The following is a 21,993-nucleotide window of genomic DNA, read 5'->3' as shown; positions in this document are numbered from 1 at the left end:
GCTCCGAAAACCCTGTTTTTTCCGCCCTCAAAAAGAGAGAGAGAGAGAGAGAGATCCAAAAAAAGAAAAGGGAAAAATAAAAAAACAAGGAGGTGCATGGGTGCTAAAACGGAGGTGGAGTGACACGATGAAGTTGGGGGGTGGTGGGGAAGAGGCTCGTCCGTGTAAAATTCGGGTGCCTGCAAGCAAGTAGCACCGTGAGCGACTTCCATTGACGTAGCCCCCACCCCCCATTATTCCACACCATACCACCACCACCGCCCTCCTCTCTGTTCTCTCTTTCCTCTTATAACTTCCCCCGCCCCACCCTCTCCTTCCACCCTTCCTCCATGCTGCTGCTTCTCTTGGAAGTCACATGGAGGCGCGACCGACTCGGGCCCTCCTCTTCCGTCCCTCGTAGCAAACAACAAGAACAAGGAAGGAAGGAGCAGCCAAGAAAGGAAGACGGGGCCCTTCCCCTTCGTCTCGCGTCTCGCCCGGCCTCTCGTCAGGTGACCCAATTGCGATTTCCGCTTCCTTTTTCGATTTGGGCATCTGGGTCTCTTCGTAATTTCGATTGGGGATTTGCTGCGAACCCTAGAGCTCGTTCTTTGCTGGGGGGAGAGGGGAATTGGGTCGGGTCTTGTGGGTGCCGATTGTTCCGTCGCTCCCTGCTGCGCTGCGTTGGTGGGTGGGGGAGGAGGATCTTGAGGCTGGATCGTGGAGCAGCCCCCCCGCGAAACCGAGGTTGGTCGTCGGTAGGTGGGCGTTTCGAGTTCCCCCAAATCCGAGCTGCTCGTTGAAATTTTTCTTGTTTTTCCTGAGCTGGGTTTGATCTTCAAGCGCGCGTAGTCGCCGCGTGGGTTTGGATTGATCGGTTGTTTTGGTGGAGGGGAAGCTTGCGTATGTTTTTTGCAGGTTGCTTTCTTTGCAGGTAGCGAGTGTCAAAGTGGTGCCTTTTCTAGTTTGATTTCGAACGAGAATTGATGTCTTGCTTCCCATGTGCTGCCTTGATATCGTATTTTCTTTGGTTCTTGTTTGGATTCATTGTTCTTCCTCCCACATTGCTTCCCATTGATTCTTTTGGGTCCTCCATAATCTGTTTACCTTGCTTGATTTAATCATTATGTGGTGTGTTGTTTTGGTGTTGAACCCCTGAAGTAATGTGCCTCAACGAAAGCTAAAAGTGATGAACAGCACAGATGGCCTTATCCCTCTGCTCACTTCTCCTTTCCTCTTTATGTGTTTTCTTCTTTAGAGTGTCAATGCGTAGGGGTATGTCTTTCTTTGCAAAGGATTCTTTCTTTTTAGTTGTTTAGGAAGTTGGGCTGTTTATTGAGCTCCTTATCGTATCGTTTTGTATTTGTTTTCTGCTGGTAGTGACCATATAAACTTCGAATAGAGAATAATTTTTTCTATAACAGTATCTTAAAGAGTTGCAAGTTTTGTTTTGCATCTGTTCAGTATGTTGCTTTCCTGTCGACCTTTGGAGGGGCTAAATCTACACCTTAGTCCAATTTGTACCATTGTCGTGATAACAGAATTAAGTAAAATATGATTTGGCTCCATGAGAAGTGTTCGAGTGTTGGAGGCCTGGGGCTAATTTGATGGCTGGAATTTAATAAATTTTGTGGTTTCTAAAGATTTCATTTGATGACATAGGATTTCGCTGGTGCTAGTTTTTCTCCTCTTTTTCAAAGTCTATAATTTGAAGAGATTATGCATCATGAAGGTATACTCCAAGTGATGCATGCCTTTTGTACTCTTTTCTGCTGGACATTCCTTTGGTCTGAGTTATTAGTTATGCCTAATATCTTGTACGATTCGGGCATATGACTATTCTTGAAAATTGCGCTCTGGTAATTTGTAGCAAGAGCCTCCTTTCTCAATTGAAGTTAACTTTCCTCTTTTTCATATATTCGATGAAGTACAATCAGCGACGGCAGTCTCCAAAGAAGTATAACAACAATAATAATACTTATGATGATGGTGATGTATTAATATCAATAATAGAAAAGGTTGACCTCTATATTTTGCATCTTGGTTTGCTTAATTGCCTTTTAACAGATGTTCATTGGCGTTTGTGCTTTTAACAGTTAACTTGAGCCAGTCAAATGCAAGATTCGAGAATGATATTTGCTGAGGAAGTTTCGGATGTAAAGCCACGGAAGAAAAAAGCTCCTTCAAGAAAGGCAACTCTACTCCCGTTGCAAGGTAATGGTGTCCATGGGGTTCAACAGCTGAAGGGTGCTCCAGCAGCGAAGACTGGACAGAAATCCTCCAAAAGAAACCCGAAGAATGATGCCTCCATGTTGCTTCATCAGCAAGAGAGATCAAATTCAGATTCATTGCCGGACTCTTCTACATCCGGGGATGAGTATCGTGCACTGAGGAGGAGATATTTGCTTCTAGAGGAAGAAAGCTTTTCCTTGGGGAACGAGTTGAGAGATGTTGAGAAAGAAGTTAAGGTGCTCGAAGAGGAAAAATTTGCACTGCTGGATAAACTTGTGGTGCTAGAAGGCTTGATTGATCCCTCAGAGTTGCAGGTGTAGGGCCTACACTAAATAGTATATCGAGATGTGATAATTGGCAGACAAAGAAGACGGTCTATTTAGTACAAATGATGATATCCTTGTTCATAGTAGTGCTTGACGTCTCAGTTAAGTCGCCCACTTAAAACTTGGGAGAGAGCAAATGCTAAAGTTAGTCACAGTTTGGGTTCTAACTGATTTGAACACCAATGTTGTAATGGTTTCGTGTCAAAAGTTATAGTTCCAAATATCTTTGTTATTACCTCTTTTTTTTTCTCTTCTTTATTTTGTTTGACTTGAAAAGTTTATGATACTTCAAAATTTTTATTCGTGGTTGTTACCATTAGTGTATGGGGTGGTGCTGTTAGTGAGAGAACCAGGGTTCCTTAAATGTGGATGATGACAGATTTCATGGTAACATTGGGAGAACTGATACCAGAAACATGTACACACCTTTGGTTCAAAGCAAAGAAGAAAAATGGAAGACCCTGCTGTTTGATGAACCATAAAGGACGATTAAGCCTAGAAGTGATGATTTGGAAACCGAAGTGGCCGTACCGGCATGGCCCGGATCAGGCGGACGGGAGTTTGATTCACACAAATACAGTCTTTTGAACCAATTTAATCAGAACCAAATGACATAAGAGGAGTAAGAGCCAGGGAAGGTCTCACACTCAAATTATGGAGGTGATGCTATTTGCCCATGTCATCCCTCCTGTATTTCCCTGTATTTTGCAATCAGCCAACCAACCTCAAAAACGATTCTTAAGCCACAGCAGTATTATTTCAGGATAACTCTCGGAAAATTATTGCGCGATCGTGATCCGTATCCATTTTCTACCACGCGGTCCGAACTTTGCTCATGCAGGACTAAAGTCTTATGGAATGACGGAGCATACTCGTGGGATACTCAAGTTTGGGGAAAAGTGTTGAAAAAGTCTTAAACTTTTTTGGGTGGTGTTAATTTAGTCCTAAACCTATTTTTTATGCCAATTTAGTCCTAAATCTTTTGATATGGTGTCAATTCAGTCATTCCGACTAATTTAGCCCAGAAAATGCTTACGTGGATTCCCAGTAAGCACCGGCCGTCCTACGTAGCCGGACCGACGCTGACATGAATGCCGAAAATTAAAACGGCGTCGTTTTTTATTCATAAAAAAAATCCTAGAACTTTCAAACGGCGTCGCTCACCTGCTCATCTCTCTTTCGTTTTTTGCCCCAAACCAACCCAAGCGAGAAGTGAAGAACCCTAACTTTTATCTACCAAATCGATCGATTCGTCTTAATTAGGGGTGTGCAAAACGGACTACCCGGACCGGGAACCGCCCGGATCAGACCGAACCGGCAGGTTGGGTCCGGTTCCGAGTGTCGGTCCGGTTCCCGGTCCCTAAAAGTGGAACCGGTGTCCGGGTGATCCGGTTCCCGGTTCCAAGGGGAAACCGGACCGTCATTTTTTTCGTAAAAAAATAAAATAAAATATGAATTAAATCCTAAGTGAACTTCATTGACATAAATTCATTGACAAAAATTAGTAAAATGTGAAATAAACCCTAAGTGAACTTTATTGATATAAATTCATTGATAAAAATTAATGAAATGTGAACTAAACCCTAAGTGACCGGTTCTATTAGATCGGACCGGATTGACGGTCCAGTCCGATTCCCGGTTCCCAAAATTGGGAACCGGGAACCAATCACCCCTAGTCTCAACTCAAATCGAAGCTCAAAGCTCGTCCGGCGTCACTCACCTCTCTTTCTCGTAGATTCGCTTGAAGCTCACCCGAAGGTCGCCTAACGCTCGACCGACACCTTCTTGTAGATTCGCTCAAAGCTCGCCTGACGTTCTGAGGTAAGTTCATCAGATGATTTTCTTTTGAATCGAGTCTACTTCTTCATTTTTTGAATTCTATTAGTCGTCTGATGCTGATAATCAACCTGATTAATGTCAAGTTGTGTGGTTGGCACTCAACAAACACGACAGAAAGCGTGTGGTCCCGATTTGCAATTAATTGAGTCTACTTCTTCATTTTTTAATTGCGACCCGATTCGACCACGAGATTCTGCGCGGCGAATACGACAAAGCGTGTGGTCCCGATTTGCTTGTGTGATCAGCACTCAGAAAAAACGACATAAAATTATGCTTGTGTTGTAGTCCCGATAATTAAACTGTGAAAGACCGCATGGAATGCACAACCAATGCAGCAAACAAACAAAAAAGGGCAGTTTTATTGTATTTTTTCACCCAAAATGGAGAGCCCCAATTTCATGAGTTGCTTCTGTGAGGTGTTACTTCGTTTACTGTGAAAAGAACCACGTGATGCCGCCAAGTTTCACTTGGATGGCTTTCCATCTTGTCCGAGAAAACTTGGAATTTCTCTCTTCGTTATCACCTTACTGATATGAAGAGAGCAGAACATTTGATACGAAATGACTATTAAACTTATTTCCTTAAACAAACATGCATTCTGATTTCAATCAGACATTTTATGGAATAGGTGGCATGTACTTCGATTAATGAACTTTGACTCACATATAAGGCAAAGTATTACTATTTGATGCTAGTTTAGGGTTAATCTGGGCTTTTAATTCTTCCTGTTCTAGAACAAAAAAAAATAATTCTTCCTGTTCAATTTTTTTTTATGGGTACATGTCTGCATCAGACAATGAAGAATATTCTCTAGTTTATTTTTTGGTCAGAAAGAATCTTCTCTAGTTCAATCCGACAACATCCGCAGTTTCTCAGTAATGTCACAAACGCGCTTACTTGTGAATTTGGCAGCTGTTCATATTTGACAGGAGGAGCTTTATCTCAAAGACCAAATTTCATGGCCACGTTCTAGAAATATGCAAAGTGTTCTTATTAAACTTTGGGCTGAACAAATACAAAAATTTAGGGGCCACATTGAATAAATTAAAAGTTCATGGACCACATTGCATATTTTGCAAGAGTTCAAGCACTATTTGTATCTTTTTTTTTGGTAAGGCAACTATTTGTATCATTATCCTCAATAAAAACGAAATTCAATCCAAAGATTCTGAAAATGACCCCTACCACCGGAAATTGGACTCCATTTCATTCCAAGATGATTATGGAGAACTTTCTGCATGATGAAAAGTTTGAATAATCTTTAGGGGGAAAGTTCCTAGCAAACCTATCGATTCAAATTCAATTTTGCTTGTGAACTTTGATTTCCTCAACAGGAGAAATGAGAATGTATATGTAACGACCCGGTCCGACGAGGGTAGGGAGTAGTTACCGAGGCCAAAGAGCTTGGATAAGGAGCAGCTCCGATAGGTTTCTAGGATGGCGAAGGGGTAAGAATGAACCGAACTGTGCACCAAACAGGGAAATAGCGATCATGAGATATATAAATGAAAACTGGAATTAACTCACGGAGGCGCCTTTTGACGTAATGGCAAGCTTTGCTTCGGAACTCTAAAGTTAAGCGAGCCTCGGTATGGGATGGGCCAAAGCAGATAATACCTCAAGTGAGTTAAATCCAGGGCATCACAGTATATAAGACTTTGCACTTTTGATTAGATGCTGCGACTTCAAGCAATCCACTTCGTGAAATGGGTCTACAACTCAAGCTCTTCATCTTGACCTTCCTGCTTTCAATGGCATTTTCAGAAACCCGAGGCCCCGACATAATAGAGAAGCTGTTCAAAGGGCCGTTTGATGAATCCAACGTCAATGAATTTGAAGTCCTTACACAGGCGAGTATCAACAATGGCGCCCTCCAGGTGACACCGGACTCTGGTGGGAACTACAATCTCTCCAACAAATCCGGAAGAATTCTGCTCAAAGATAGTTTCAAGCTCCATGACAAAGGAGCGAGAGTGGCCTCATTCAGCACCTCCTTCTTCATCAACATCCAAAATCTCAGGAGCAGTACTTCAGGCCACGGAGAGGGCATGGCGTTCGTGATAGCGCCCGATCTCAGCCTTCCCCCCGGTAGCGAAGGGCAGTACTTGGGCCTGACCAATGCCATCACCGACGGAAATGCCACCAACCACCTTGTGGCTATCGAGTTCGACACGTTCAAGCAAGACTTCGACCCCGACGACAACCACATCGGTCTCAATATCAATAGCGTATTGTCAGTACAAAATGTGTCCTTGTCCGATTTTGGCTTCCAGCTTGTGCCCGAAGGTTCAAAAAATTTCACGATCTGGATCCAATATGATGGAGTGAATAAAACTCTGCAGGTTTTCATGGTGGATGAAGAAAATCCTGTACCCACCAAGCCGAGACCGAGCAATCCTGTAATGTTCGCAAAAGATCTCGACATTGGAAAAGTTGTGAGCGAACGCTCCTATTTTGGTTTCGCAGCATCGACAGGCAGTGCAATAGAGTTGCATTGCGTGCTAGGATGGAATCTGACAGTGGAGAAGCTACCGGAGGATGAGGGTCTCATGATCGAGGCAAAGATTGCCTTGGGTGTTGCGGTGCCCCTTTTGGTGATTCTCTTGGCATGTTGGTGGCTACAGCCTATTCTGTACAAGAAGTACAGAACAGCCAACGACCCAACAATAATGGGGACCCTCAAGTCCCTCCCCGGGACTCCAAGAGAGTTCCAGTTTGGGGATTTGAAGGCGGCCACAGATAACTTCAATAAGAAGAACAAATTAGGACAGGGCGGTTTCGGTGTGGTGTACAAAGGAGTATTGTCAAAAGAGAGCCTGGAGATTGCCGTGAAGAGATTCTCCAGGGACAAGGTCAAGAGCAAAGATGATTTCTTGGCTGAGCTTACTATCATCAATCGGCTGCGCCATAAACATCTCGTCAAATTACTCGGTAAGTAAATCAAACTGCTCCTCAATCTATGTACAGCAATTGGTGATCGAAGAGTTAGAACCTGATGATCAATCAAATAAGTTGAGTTGCATTGAACCAAGCACAAGGTGGCCAAATCTAACGCTTGTTATACAAGTCAAATTGAGTTACTTTAACAGGAAGTAATCCTCCATCACACCACCTAACCAAATATTGTTTTTCGTTCTCAGGGTGGTGCTACAAGAATGGGAAGCTTCTCCTGGTGTATGAGTACATGCCGAATGGTAGCTTAGACACACACATATTCTGCGGACCGGAGAAAGCTACCATAAGATGGGACCTCAGATACCAGATCATATCAGGAGTTGCATCAGCTTTGCACTATGTGCACAATGAATATGAACAGATGGTTGTGCATAGAGACCTTAAGGCCAGCAATATCATGCTTGACTCTAGCTTCAACGCCCGGCTAGGAGACTTCGGGTTGGCCCGAGCCATAGAGAATGGGAAGACCTCCTATGCAGAACTCGAAGGTGTACCTGGTACTCTTGGTTACATTGCACCTGAGTGCCTGCACACAGGTAGTCAATCGTAGTTCTTGAGATGATTGAAAGTTGTCATATTTGTTCATTGGAATTCCAAAAAACGATCAGGCACAAAATCCATGATCATTCTAATGCATAGTCTGACAGTGGTGTGGTTCATGATGCAGGTAAAGCCACTAGGGGATCTGACATCTACGGCTTTGGAGCAGTGGTTCTCGAGGTTGTGTGTGGCCAGCGACCATGGACCAAGATTGGTGGATTCTGCTTCCTGGTGGATTGGGTGTGGTCACTTCATCGTGAGGGGCGAATCCTCGAGGCAGTTGACGAGAGGCTAAAAGGAGATTATGTGGCAGAGGAGGCTGAGCGGCTGCTGCTCTTGGGTCTGGCATGTTCACACCCAAATGCGAGCGAGAGACCCAAAACACAGGCCATTTTGCAGATTGCTTTAGGATCACTGACGGTGCCGTACGTCCCGCCATTTAGACCAGCCTTCGTGTGGCCTTCAGCAGGTGCTGTGGAGGGGAACATTGATTCAGAATATACAGATGACTTAACTGTCACAATTTCGCATTAGGCGATTGTTCACTGAGATTCTTTCTCGAAAAGTGGGTCACAACTCATGATTTAATGGAGGCATCAGTGCATCACTTATGAAGCCTATATGTTTTATAGTGTTTGCCTGCACATTGACTGTTAATTTATCTACCCTTTGAAGAATGCTCTTTCTTTTTTCCTTCAATGTACAGTTAGGATACGGTGAGCTATTGTCTTATTTGCTTATTTTCATTTTTAAGCTGGCTATTATGTTGGACTTGGCACGCTAAACTCTACACACGTGCCTTTTACTTTGATTTGTTCAGTTAAATTTCAGCAACTTCATAGGAAGTGTTGCAGATTTTCCAATTGTAAAACGAGTGTCTACATAACAATCCTCTGTGCATTTGACTTGGCCGACGACGACCACTTCCAGATCAGGTAGCGTCTACACTGCAACAAGCATGAATGCAGACCCAGTATTACAAATACTGCAAATGAGCACCAATCAACACAACCAATCGTGTTTTTGACTTGAATACAAAATACATAGTTGCCGATTATTTCTTGAACCCGGGTCGAATGTGATGCGACTTGCGTCCATATCATATCCCAGATGCCACTCGAAAAAGTGCAAGAGTTTCACCTGCGTGCAATTTTTACAGAGACCGAAGTTTCCTATAATCTTTGCAAGTAAAAGGGGCATAGAGGCGTGGGTGTTCAGCATTCACAAGCTCGTCTGGGGCTTCAATAGCTGCCTCCTTTGGTACCAATACAAAAGTTCCCATTGATACCCGAACTCTTCCTTCCTTGCATTGAACTCAGACGCTTCACATTTGTTCGCTCGTTTTACGACGAGGAATATCCTTCACCGAAACTTCGATTTTCGATTTTTATTAAAGTAGGTTCTGTGGCTTGATTTCTAGGAAAATCGTGGCGAAAAACAGAGTGTAGTGCAGGGTTATATGGAAACGGGTAGAAATTGAGTGGATTGAAAATGGATCTGAGATCAACAAAGTGTCTAACTACGTTACAATACTCCTATGAAAGCTGAAAAGGACTTGAAGGTTAACTAAAGCTACAGGAAGCTGTAAACGCAAGAAGTAAAAGTGCAGATAAAACTAAAGTGCATATAAGCTTGAGTGTTTTTGCATTCTTGTCGGGGGTCCTCTTTTCTTCTTTCTTCTGAGTATTTATATCTCCTCCTATCCTGTAACTGCTTGTCGGTTACTTCTTTGTTTTCGAACTTTGAATCTTGGCGCTTTCAATAACTGCCTTATCTACCCACGTTTTCCAATTTCATTGTTCACCAAAACTTGATCTCAACCGCTGGGATGACTTCCAATTTGAATAAATAATCTCCCACGATCTGCTCGTGCTCACCATCTCCGCTTTTTGCTCATAACTTCCTGTTGTCACGATTCACGTGGCTGGGTTGTGATCTTGCCGATTTTTGGTAGCTTCAACATTTCCCGAAATGTAAACTTTTCATGTTTCGGTAAAATTACCGATTCTCTCCAATCACAGAATTCGGGACATGGTGCCATTCACGCTTACTACATTCCCGAATTTTATCCAAACGTACTTCGGCAGACGACCGAACTCCATTGTCTGTTGGATTTTGACATTAAACCGACTTGACATCCATGCCGATTTTAGTGTAAACAAATGCCCCCTTTTAAAAGAATTAAAAGAACTTTTAATTCTTTTAAATGTCAAAGAAATAGTACCTATTCTTGACGTCGCTTCGTCACCTTGCTTCGCGCGCCTACCTTTTCGTCTCCAAAACACTTTCTATAAAAATCGCTCCTTTTTCGTTCTTCTTCATCTTCACCTTTTTGAATCTCTGCAATCTTTTCCGACACTCTACTAAAATCCATGGCTTCCAAAGCTTCCAAGGACCAAACTTTCTCCTTTTCTGCATCAGATGCCCTCGACCGATATTATCTATTTCGGGATTCTGATAATTTCAAAGAAGGATCTCATATGTTCTCTGTACAGAATGATTTTGAAGATTCTTATATCCTTGGCCCTGCTGCTCACAATCACTTTTTCGTTCCACAATGCCTGTCAAACCGCTTCCCTCGTCATCAGATTGAGGTACTTCCCATCCATGAGTCATCTATTTTGGCGTACCAGTGATATTCTCGTCCTTCTCGCCTTAGGGTTTTCTCTGATTTTGATTCTGAGTTCTATCAATGGTACCTTCGTCTTCTTCCTTCTAAGGGTTTTCTTTGGAATACCCTTTCCATCCACGATGCTTTGCGTCTTAGTTGTTTCGACTACCATGTGAATCAGGAACTAATTGGCGCATTGTCCTGTTTTTGGTCATCTTCGACCAACTGCTTCTTTTTCCCTTTTTCTCCTATGTCGGTAACTTTGCTCGATGTACATTGCCTTACTGGGCTCTCTCTTTTGGGTACAGACCCATCTACCTTGTCTCTAGACTCTCATTCGCCGCTCGGCAAATTATCTGATTCTGAAATGGCCTACGGAACATTCATGAAAAACTACTTTAAAAAGGAGAATGCAATTACCGACGAAGAGCACACTGCTTTTCTTTTATACTGGCTCTGTAAATTCCTTTTCTGCCGCCCTATAGTTAGGGTCTCGAACGATTTTGTTGCTGTTGCTTCTACTTTAGCTTCAGGGACCCGGCTTTCTTTAGGCAAGACAATGTTGGCCTTACTCGGGTTTAACCCATGCTTCTTCCTCCACTGCTTCAAATGAAGTTAGTGGCGTTTTTGGTGGTCCCCTTTGGCTTCTTCAAGCATGGGCAACCTTCTATTTCTCTGCTTGGTTTTCCAAGGATCAAGTTATCCAGCCTCTCTCGGTTTCTATTCCTGACCAACTAGTTGCCAAACTTTGAGCAGGAAACTGGTCTCTGTTCCTAAAACACCATCCTCTTGTTTTCGGTACTTTATTTCTCAAATTTATTCCATTAAGGAGAATCCACATTCTTTATCTCCTTTCTTTACCCCTCAATTCAAATCTTACCTTCCCGCCTTTCAGAAGAACAAAAGTGACTTTTGGCAATCTGTCTTGACTTCTGTTGATCTCCCTGTGAGATTTTCGACAAAAGGCAGGTTTGCTGCTGGCTTTGAAATCTATTCTCCCCAATACCGTGCCGTGCAACTTGGGTTAATTCAAGGAGTTCCCTGTTCTCGCTCTTTACACTTTCTCTGTTGCTTCTTTTGATAAATTAACTTGCAAGCTGAAGGATGATCAACCTTTTAATGAGCTGACCACGTTGATACGGAGTATCTACCGATTGTCCCGTGTCATCGAATTCACTGGCTACTCTGATTATTCTTCAGCCGATTTTGACCTTTGGTGGAAGGATTATCAAAAGACTGTGTTTTCAGATCCTCTGGACCTGATTCTTTCAAAAATAAGAGATACTGTTCCTCCTATAGCACCAAAAGCAATTGAGGCTGTGAATATGTCTCCAACCAAGTCAATAGAACCTTCCAAAGGTAATTTGATTCTAATTTTCAATATATGTTTTGCTTAATTTTCAGCCTCCCATTTAACATCATACTCTCGCAGTGAACAAGAAAAGAAAGACTTCAGACTCTATTGTCCCAAAGAAAGCACCAGCAAAACGCGGCTTTAGAAAAGTAACTATTCGTTCCTCAGAATCTCCAGAGAATCCTCCAACATCTGATCAATCTTCAGAGCTCACGCTTCGAGCTATGATGAAACCGCGCCCACCAAAAGGTACTTCTCTTGCTCTATTTATGGAGACTAGCAATGTGCATATTAGCACTAACCTGTATATCTTCTGATTAATCCAGATACTCCCAAGACTAATCCATCCAGTGTTGCTTCCCCTGTTCCTTCTCCTAGAAAGGCTCTTATCATATCAACCCCAAATCTTTCACCAGTAATTTCTGCTTCTTTGATAGAAGTTACTGCTGAGTTGATTCAAGATCAACCTCCTATTTCATATTCCCAGGAAGGTATACCAACACAGGATACTTCTACCAATGTCATAGAATCTGAAGAAAATCTTCCTCTAACTTTTACTGGTAAATGTTATTGCCCTGTATTTGACTCGAAATTTCTATTTAGTTATCTGATATACATATGTTACAGCTGCAGCTTCTGACATACCTGCTTCTGCACCTCAAGAGATTCCAACGCCTGAAGAGACGACGATTCGGGAACCTTTGAGTGTGCAAGTGCCACCAACTTCTCAGATTATCACTGGTTTACCTCCCTCAACATCCTCTGCTGTGCCCAATCCATCTGCTCAGATAGAAATTTTCTCTTTAGCAGAACGGGAGGAGTTGGAAAGAATATTGGCAGGTACTCATCCCAGTTCTTCAATGACTGATGACTCCTCAGGGCCTTCAACTTTGTCAATGCTTGCCGAAGTTCCTAGGGAAGTGGCTAAAGCTAAATGGGAATAGCTCTTAAACCTATTAGAGCCTGGTTATGGGAAGTTGATCATTGACTCTAACAAAGAACGCCAAGCGAGGAATCTTTTCCAGGAAATATGCTCTGGCCATCCATCCTTTATCTTGTCGGATTCTTTTCAAGACAAGATTGATCTCTTCGCTGTTGACTTTGTAGATGTTGTGACTACAATCAGAGTCAATCTTGATCATCTTCCCCGTCTTCTCTTTGGAGAAAGCCGAGGACTGGCAATCCAGGATGAGTTAGCTAACAAGCGTGAAGATGCTCGTCTCTTCTACAATCATTTTAAAGTTGAGGCAAGCAAACTTCAAAGCTTGGAGGCCAGAAAAGCAGAACTTGAAGCAGAGCTGAGGATGGTGGATGCTCAAATTATAGATCAGAAATTCACAGTCTCAAACTTTTCTCCCACACTTAGACGCAAGATGCAGAAATGTAAGGAATTGGAGAGAGAGTTTGATAATACTATTGGGTTAGTTAGGGTTCATGAGAAGAAAAGGGCAGAGATTATGGATGAAAACTACATGCTAGAGATTAGATTAAGAGACTTTGTAACTGAAGCCAAAACCCTATTGGCTAATTGGAGATAAAATGTCGAAACCCTTTTGTTGGATTCCATTCTTGGTCTTCCTTGCATTTGCTTAATTGTAAAATATCCCGACAGAGCAAATTCCCGATGCTGTATATTCAAATGTAGGATATCCCGATAAAGCAAATTCCCGACGCTGTATATTCAAATGTAGGATATCCCGATAAAGCAAATTCCCGACACTGTATATTTTAGCAATCGGTAACTCAAACGTTCTACCCAAATGTCGCTCTTTATCTCTGTCTGGTTCTTTTGGATATCTGAATCAACTCAAAGATAACTGTTCCACTGCAACTTGCGTAACTGAAAGATCAAATGCTTACCTTTCCTATCATTCATTCTCTCTGAACTTATTGGTTACCAACTTAATAACTGCTTATCCACACGCATGAATCAAATTCCATCTCCACCCCCATCTCTCCGAGAAAATTCTGACACATCATCCTTCACGATCTGCTCCCTTTATAACTGTTTAAGCTTGCCACAGATTCCCTGCAAACTCACAATCCAGTTCATGATGTCTTCACATGGTTCTTCATCTCGGCTGCTTCTTTGGTCTCGATCACAGAATAGTCGTAATACTTATGAAGGTAAACTTTCTACCTGACCTTTGACGACCATTCTCCATTCCCTTTAACATGACAACTTGCTTCATTCTCTATAGGTGATCGATCCTTATGGAGGCGACTACACGAACTGCTGTCCCAAGGACACCATGCTTTATTATTGAACAACAATCATAAGGTAGAAGTTACCAACCTGACAGACTTCTTCAGATCCAAAGTATTTCTGTCTGCAGATTCTACCTTTCTGGATCTGGTCTGGGAGCTATGTTCTTTATTCCCTGATAACTTTGATGCATTCAAACATAATGTGAGGGAGATTTGGAATTTGGAACTTGTTGTAGTGGAAGCTGATGCTCTTCAACTTCATATTGAAAAGGAGTTTTCCCGATTACAAGATTCTAAGGCTGAATATGCTCAAACCCAGGAGTCTTGTACTCATGCTAAAGATGACGTTGAGATGGCACGTCGACTCCTTACTTTCTTTTTGAATCATCGTTGTGTAGAACAGAGAGTGATCAGAGATGAAATCTCTCGAGTTAGATCCATGGTTGAAGTTTCTTCAAACAGGTACAGGCAGTTGCTTCGAGAAGCTTAGGAAAAGTTTGAAGTTGTCCGCTTCCATTCTCGTCACATGAAGTATCTTGAAGAACAACTTTCTGAACTTCACCCGAATCTTGCCTTACATTCTAATCTTGTAGCCCAAAATCTCAAACTTGTTAAGGATCTGCAAATCTTTGTAACCAAGATCAGAATGTATTTTGACTTCTAGTGAATGAATAAATTTTCTTATGTTTCCCAGATTGATGGATGATATTTCTTTAGGAATTTCCCATTTATAGAACGTGATAGTTCTTTTCCATTGACGTCCATCAACTTGTATGCATTCCCACTCAGCACTTCGGTAACTAAATAAGGCCCTTCCCAATTTGATGACCATTTACCGAATTCTCTATTTTGGAGATTAAAAGGCAGTATCGCTTTCCATACTAGATCCCCCACCACAAACTGCTTAACTTTAACTCTTTTGTTAAAAGCTCTGGCTACTCTTCTCTTTTGTGCAATCAATTGATCCAAAGAAGCCGCACGAACCTCATCTAGTTCATCCAGATTTATATGCATCCAATCTTTATAATCTTCAGGCAACATTTCACTCTGTAATTGGACTCTTAAAGATTGCACTGTTATTTCCATTGGTAAAACTGCCTCTTGTCCATATGTAAGCATATAAGGGCTGATACCTGTACTTGATCTTCGTGACGTTCGGTATGCCCACAATACTGTTGACAATAAAGTATCCCATTCCCTTGGATTTTCTTCTAGATGTTTCTTGATAAGACCAATAACAACCTTGTTAGTAGCCTCAGCTTGTCCATTTGCCTGAGGATAGTACGGTGTGGAATAAATCATTTTGATTCCTCTTGATCGCGCAAATTCCTTTACTTCACTTCCAGTGAATACTGTACCTTGATCGGCAGTAATTGATTCAGGCAAGCCGAATCGATGAATTATATTTTCCTCCATAAATTTGATCACGGTCTTTTGTGTTATACTCTTGTATGGAATGGCCTCCACCCACTTCGTAAAATAATCTGTGGCTAACAAAATATAACTGTGCTTATGAGAAGAGGGTGGGTAGATCTTACCAATTATATCCGTTGCCCATCCTTTAAAAGGCCACGGCTTTATAACAGAATGGAGCTCCATAGCAGGTACATGTTGCAACGGTCCATGTTTTTGACATGAAAGACATGCTTTGGCATAATTGATACAATCCTGCATCATTGCTGGCCAAAAATATCCATACCTTTTTAACAGCCATCTCATCTTGATTCCTGCTTGATGAGCTCCACATATGCCTTCATGTGTTTCTGCCATAACCAATTTTGCATTATCTTCATCAAGACAACGCAAGAGCAATCCATCTGAGGATTTTTGGTATAATTCTTCTCCTAATACGACATATTTCTAGGCTTGTCTTCTCAGCTTTCGATCTCTTGAATCTGGATTCTTCAAATACTCGATGATACTTTGCTTCCAATCCTCTTTTTGAACTACCTCGCTAACTGCTATCGGTATCTTTCTTTGTTCAATAGAATGTACCGACAGTATTATGGTGGTTGTGATGTCAGCTAGCTCTTTTGATATTCGGTATCCAGAAGCTACTTGAGCCAACTCGTTAGCCTCAAAATTTGTATCTCTTTTAACATGGACTATGTCGTACTCCCTAAATTGCTCTAATTGCTTCTTAGCTAGATAGTAATAACCAATCAAATTCTCATTCAAACACTGATATTCTCCCCTTAATTGCTTCACCACTAATTGTGAATCACCGAATACTTTGATAAACTGTGCTTTCAACTCAATCAATATTCCCAGTCCGATAATCAATGCTTCATATTCGGCTTGATTATTTGAACATACAAAATTCAACTTATAGACGCACCTTGTAAGTTTCCCATCGGGAGAAATTATTACCAATCCAGCTCCAGCCATGCTCTTAGCACGCGATCCATCAAAATACATAGTCCATGGTAGTACTTGACTGAGACTTTGCTCACCTTCTTCCATTTGTAAACATGGATATTCAGTAAGAAAATCAACAATGGCCTGGCCTTTTACTGCTTTGATCGGCACATATATCAAATCAAACTCGGACAAGATAAAGGCCCACTTTGCTATATGCCCTTTTATGACAGGTCGGGATAGCATATATTTTATTATATCAGTCTTACCGATCACATGTACTGTAGTTGGCAGCAAATAATGCCTTAACTTCATACAGGCAAAATATAAAGATAGACATAATTTTTCAATTGCGGTATATCTTTTTTCAACATCAGTTAACACCCTGTTTAAATAATATACCGCTTGTTCTTTCCCATTCTCATTTTCTTGAGCCAACATACTCCTGATAGTTATATCGGTAGCTGATAAGTACAATTTCAATGGTTTGCCTGCTTTTGGCGGCATTAATACAGGCGGATTCATTAGATAAGCTTTGATCGAATCAAACGCCTTCTGGTGTTTTTCTTCCCATATAAATTCATCTTGCTTTTTGAGACGCAAAAGCTGTGTCATCGGCTCCATTTTATCAGACAAATTGGCAATGAATCTTCTTAGAAAGTTTATTTTCCCGATCACCATCTGCAATTGTTTCTTTGACGTAGGATGAGAAAGCTCCATGATAGCTTTTGTTTTGTTATTGTCAACTTCGATTCCACTCTGATTGACCAAAAATCCCAAGAAATTTCCTGCTTGTATTCCGAAGGCACACTTGGCTGGATTCATCTTCAATTTGTATTTCCTCGTCCTGATAAACACTCGCTCGAGATAATCCAGATGATCTTCTTGGGCTGATTTAACCACCACGTCATCAATATAAACTTCTAAGAATTTACCAATTATATCATGAAAAATCAAATTCATTGCCCACTGGTACGTAGCTCCTGCATTCTTTAGTCCAAAAGGCATAACCACCCACTGAAAAGTCCCGATTGCACCAGGACATCTAAATGCTATCTTCAAGACATCTTCCTTAGCTATAAATATTTGGTTATAACCCGAATGACCATCCATCAGGGATAACATCTCATTTCCCGATGCTGAGTCTACTAACATATCTGCCATAGACATTTGGTATTCATCCTTTGGAGTGGCATTATTCAGATCCCGAAAATCAATACAAACTCTCAGCTTCCCATTCTTCTTTTTCACAGGGATAATATTTGAAAGCCACTCTACATACCTGGTTGTTTCGATAAATCTTGCTTTCAGCAGCCTTTCTATTTCCTCCTTGACTTTATCCACCACATCTGGAGCAAACCTCCTTGCTAGCTGCTTATGCGGACGAAATCCTTTCTTGATTGGAAGGCGATGTTCTACAATATCTCTTGACAAACCAGGCATTTCATTGTAATCCCATGCAAAACAATCCTTATATTCTTTGATTAGATTAATCAACTTTTCTCTCATGCCCCCTTGTAAAAAAGCACTCACATATATCGGGCGGAAACAACCAGGCTCCCCTATATCAACTTCTAACAATGGATCTTAAGCCTCCATTATCCTGTCTTCTTTGACCAGTGGATCTTCCCATTCATCTATACAATCTGAGGCTTCAACCTTTTGATGCGCCATTTCCGCCAAATATGTAAAATACCTTTCACAAACTTCTTGCAATACTGACTCGCTTTCCATATAGAGTATGTAATTCTTCCAATGCCAAGCTTGACTTAGGGATCCATTCGGCTTTCACATCCCCGAAGCGGCAATAAGCAAGGGACTGTGGATCTGTCCCTGGTGTTTCAACAGCATAACCTTCATGTGCACAGTCTCGATACTTTCGGCAAATGTCAGTCCACCCGATTGAAGCATATCCCGAATCTGCCTCAACATATTCCACTTTCTCGCCATTCCAGAATGCCAAGACTTGATGCAAAGTTGAAGGTACGCACTGATTAGAGTGTATCCAATCTCTTCCGAGCAACAGATTATATGAACCATCAGACTCTATCACAAAGAAAGTCGTTTTGGACGACTTGGACCCTATAATCAAGTCCAGCACTATTGCCCCCTTGACTTCGGTAACTTCCCCAAGAAAATCAGCCAACTGAACATTGGAAGGGATAATGTCATCATCGTCCTTCCCTAATTTCTTGAAGTACTTGTAAGATACGAGGTTCAAAGTGGCTCCGGCATCTACGAAAATTTTACCGACAGACCTACCATTGACCTTTCCTGAAATAACCAAGGATCTTAGATGCTTTGCTTTTTCAGAAGGTACCTTATCAAACTTAATGGCTTCCTTGTCGGGAAACTGGAATTCTGCTATGGCTATCTCCTTTTCCGAAATGTGTTCGGTATCTTCTTCCACTACCAAATTAGTTCCATACTCCGCTGGAAGTTTAGCATGGATCATGTTTATCCGTAATGTATGATCATATTTCTTTGACATTTTGGGGTAACCAATTCGGTAACTCCCGTCATTTCCTCGTGACCATTTAGGACCCAAGTTCTTTTGCCCCACCTTTCCTTGATGTCTTGGATTGAGGGCTACAGTGAACTGCCCAAAATTAACTGTCTGAGGAGCTTGTGAAACTTCTTCTTTTCTCATTTCAACTCGAGAGCTATTTCCCGAATCCCCTGGCTCTGCTTTAATCTGATCTTTTTTATCAGGGTTTCTCTTCCAGACCCAATTACCTTTCTTACTGACAGATGTGAAAGGTAAATCCTGCTTTGCTGTACTTTTAGCTCGGCTATTTTGGAAATTCCTTTGCTTGCTTTTCATCCGCTGAAAACGCCTCTTGATGGTTCTGTAAGACGCTTGTCCTGGCGATTTAACTGTTGACCATTTTCCTTCGGGAGGATTGTGTGGCACCTTAACTGTTTTTCGCTTGTGGATTTCCTGGGAATTTGATGGTGGTGGATCATCAAACTCATCTCCCCAGCCAGTCGGCACAATTGGTAATGACGGAGGTGTATAGTCATCCGTATCTCCGTAATAGACCACATAGTCAAACTTCCCACTAGGTTCTCCAAGCAATCCGACTTTAGGATCACCTTCTTTATATCGTTGCCATAAATTCTTTTCCTTTGCAGGCTTGGGTAATGTTTCTTTTTCTTCATGAACCTGAGTGGTCGATTCCCGAAGTGGGAAAGCTGGTTGAGACGAATCATGGTGATATTCCTTCCTCTCATATCTACGACTAACATCTTTTCTTTCGGGAACATGTGCTGTTTGTCTTGATTGAACTTCCTGATCTCTAGCTTGTACCGTACAATTTTCGGTAGTAACAATCTCAGATTTTACCTGTGGTCTACCTATTCTGCGGACAAACGATTCCGATCGATATCTCCCCCTTGCTCCTCTCATGTATTGGAACTTGGGTATTTCCCGATCCTGATGAATTAGCTCTTGGTGACAACGAGTGCAAAGTTGCTTGTTATCGTCGCCTGTCATATCTCGTATGTTAACCATACTAATCATATTCGAGAAAGGGTCTGTATCCACTTCCATTGGGGCCTTGCCTTTGTCTTCAGCAAACTTAATTTTGCCTTGGCGAATTGCCTCTTAAATAGTCTTCCTAAATACAATGCAATTCACCGTATTATGAGTTGTAGAGTGATGCCACTTGCAATACCTCTTATCTGTCATTTCCTCCTTTGGCGGAATTATTTGCCCTTCAAATAACTTGATCACTCCATCCTTCAATAACAGGTCAAATATTTCATCCAACTTGTAGATGTCGAAGGAGTAGTTATTTATCTCCTTAGCTTTGAACTTGGATGCATCTCTCATCCTGGCTGGCTTTAGTGCTGGGCACACATATGGTTTTTCAAGCACCATAGTTGCTACGGCTATTTCATTCTCCTCTTCGACTATATCACCTTGTTCGGTATTTTCAGCAAATGCCACTGTATGCCGATTGTCCTTAATCGGCTTCTTATCTTTCTCCTTCAACAAGTGTTCGTACTTGGAAACCCGTGCGTTCAACTGAAAGAGATAGTCAAATGCTTGTCCTTCAAATCTTTCTTTAAGGTTGAACCTCAAGCCATTAAAAGCCAAATCCGTGAACTCCTTTTCGGTAAGTGACGTTAAACATCGGTTTCTGGATTTCTTGAAATGTGCAATAAACTGATCTACCGTTTCGGTACCATATTGATACATCCTGGCCAAATCGGCTACCGTTACCTCTGGTACTGTTCGGTAAAATTGAGAATGGAACTGCCTTTCCATCTCCGTCCATGTCTGAATAGAATTCGCATGCAAATTCGTATACCAAGTAAACGCTGTTTTTGACAAAGACAGTGGAAACAACCTTAACCTTAAATACTCATTAGTTCCAGCTTCTCCACATTGTGCTAAGAATCGACCCACATGTTCCACAATTGACTGATCTTCTTCTCCTGTAAATACAGCAAAGTCTGGCATCTTGAAACCCCTCGGATATGGTATATTGTCAACCCAATCGGGATGTAGTTTCCTATACACTGGCATTGGCATTCCTCTCTCTGCTCCCAATTGTTGCATTACCAATTCTGCAACTCTATCTGGGTTCCATGGCCTTAAATTTTGCTGGCCTAACCAAGGATCTTGACCTCTAGGATCGAACTGTTGAGGTCGATTCACCCCTTGCTGCTCCACGTTGAAATTAACGGGTAGTGGTGGTCTATAAAGAGGATTTTCTATCACATGAGGATATGGTTGAGGCGCAGGTGGTCTGATATGGTCAACATTAGGCATATTCACTGGTGGAGGTACATTCATCACTGATGGTGCATTTGTGGCCATGGAATTAATCAAATTAACCTCATTTGAGGCATTTTGAGGGAAATTATAAGCACTCACACCATTCACAAGGTTTATAGGGGTAGGATTCTCTGGCCTTGGTATAATTCTAACATGAGGTTGAGAATTTGATCCCCCATTACCATTATATCCAACATGAGGAGGTCCCGATGTTGTTGGGAATGATGTTGTCCCAGGAGGATTTGCATAAAAGGGTGGAACTTGAGAAGATGAACTGGGACGTGATATTACCTCATTTATAGCATTGATCACCATGGGCTTTATCACATCAGTTACATGTCGCACCATATGATTGGTAAGATCGTTCTGCTGTTCCTCAAACATCCTTTTTATCGTGGCTACCAAGGTATTATCTGGTGCCAACACACGGGCTTGTTCTTCAGTTAATTGCCGAGGAATGTCGGCATTCTCCTCAACTTGATTCGCCGCAGAGTGTTCAGAACGTGCTTCATCAACTGGATTGTTGACGTCGCCGACCGGTATTCCTTCAGATTGCCTAGTTCTCACCATTTCTCCAAATCTTACCACGCGAGTCCTACCGAGCGTGCCAAAAAGATGTTCGCTCGTTTTACGACGAGGAATATCCTTCACCGAAACTTCGATTTTTGGTTTTTATTAAAGTAGGTTCTGTGGCTTGATTTCTAGGAAAATCGTGGCGAAAAATAGAGTGTAGTGCAGGGTTATATGGAAACGGATAGAAATTGAGTGGATTGAAAATGGATCTGAGATCAACAAAGTGTTTAAC

General features: G+C 41.9%; 2 protein-coding genes across 3 annotated transcripts; both read left to right on the top strand.

The window, feature by feature from the left end:
* Positions 1 to 209: 209 nt before the first annotated feature.
* LOC115683620 (uncharacterized) lies at positions 210 to 2,772 on the top strand. Of its 2 annotated transcripts, none has more exons than XM_030608173.2 (2): positions 210 to 491; positions 2,076 to 2,772. In XM_030608173.2, the coding sequence occupies exon 2, from the start codon at positions 2,094 to 2,096 to the stop codon at positions 2,529 to 2,531; it is 438 nt and encodes a 145-aa protein (XP_030464033.1). In that variant the 5' UTR covers positions 210 to 491; positions 2,076 to 2,093; the 3' UTR covers positions 2,532 to 2,772. The 2 variants fall into 2 exon arrangements, with proteins under 2 accessions (XP_030464033.1, XP_056176670.1); XM_056320695.1 differs by lacking the exon at positions 210 to 491 and adding an exon at positions 797 to 913.
* Positions 2,773 to 6,046: 3,274 nt separating this feature from the next.
* LOC115683618 (probable L-type lectin-domain containing receptor kinase S.5) lies at positions 6,047 to 8,705 on the top strand. Its single transcript, XM_030608172.2, has 3 exons — positions 6,047 to 7,307; positions 7,517 to 7,867; positions 7,999 to 8,705. Exons 1-3 carry the CDS (start codon positions 6,083 to 6,085, stop codon positions 8,403 to 8,405), a joined length of 1,983 nt encoding a protein of 660 aa, XP_030464032.1. The 5' UTR covers positions 6,047 to 6,082; the 3' UTR covers positions 8,406 to 8,705.
* The last annotated feature ends 13,288 nt before the right edge of the window (positions 8,706 to 21,993 follow it).

This window comes from Syzygium oleosum, unplaced genomic scaffold (genome assembly GCF_021117445.2).
Source record: "Syzygium oleosum isolate NSW1041296 unplaced genomic scaffold, Sole_v2.1 Sole_v2.20, whole genome shotgun sequence".
Classification (NCBI taxonomy): Eukaryota; Viridiplantae; Streptophyta; class Magnoliopsida; order Myrtales; family Myrtaceae; genus Syzygium; species Syzygium oleosum.
This window is presented reverse-complemented; position numbering and strand designations above follow the sequence as displayed.

What these genes read in the sequence shown, in the direction of transcription:
- LOC115683620 (XM_030608173.2), top strand. Translation starts at nt 2,094, where the DNA reads ATGCAAGATTCGAGAATGATATTTGCTGAGGAAGTTTCGGATGTAAAG.
- LOC115683618 (XM_030608172.2), top strand. Translation starts at nt 6,083, where the DNA reads ATGGGTCTACAACTCAAGCTCTTCATCTTGACCTTCCTGCTTTCAATG. An exon ending in ACATCTCGTCAAATTACTCG is followed by an intron (nt 7,308 to 7,516) that starts GTAAGTAAATCA and finishes TTTCGTTCTCAG; the next exon opens with GGTGGTGCTACAAGAATGGG. An exon ending in ACCTGAGTGCCTGCACACAG is followed by an intron (nt 7,868 to 7,998) that starts GTAGTCAATCGT and finishes TTCATGATGCAG; the next exon opens with GTAAAGCCACTAGGGGATCT.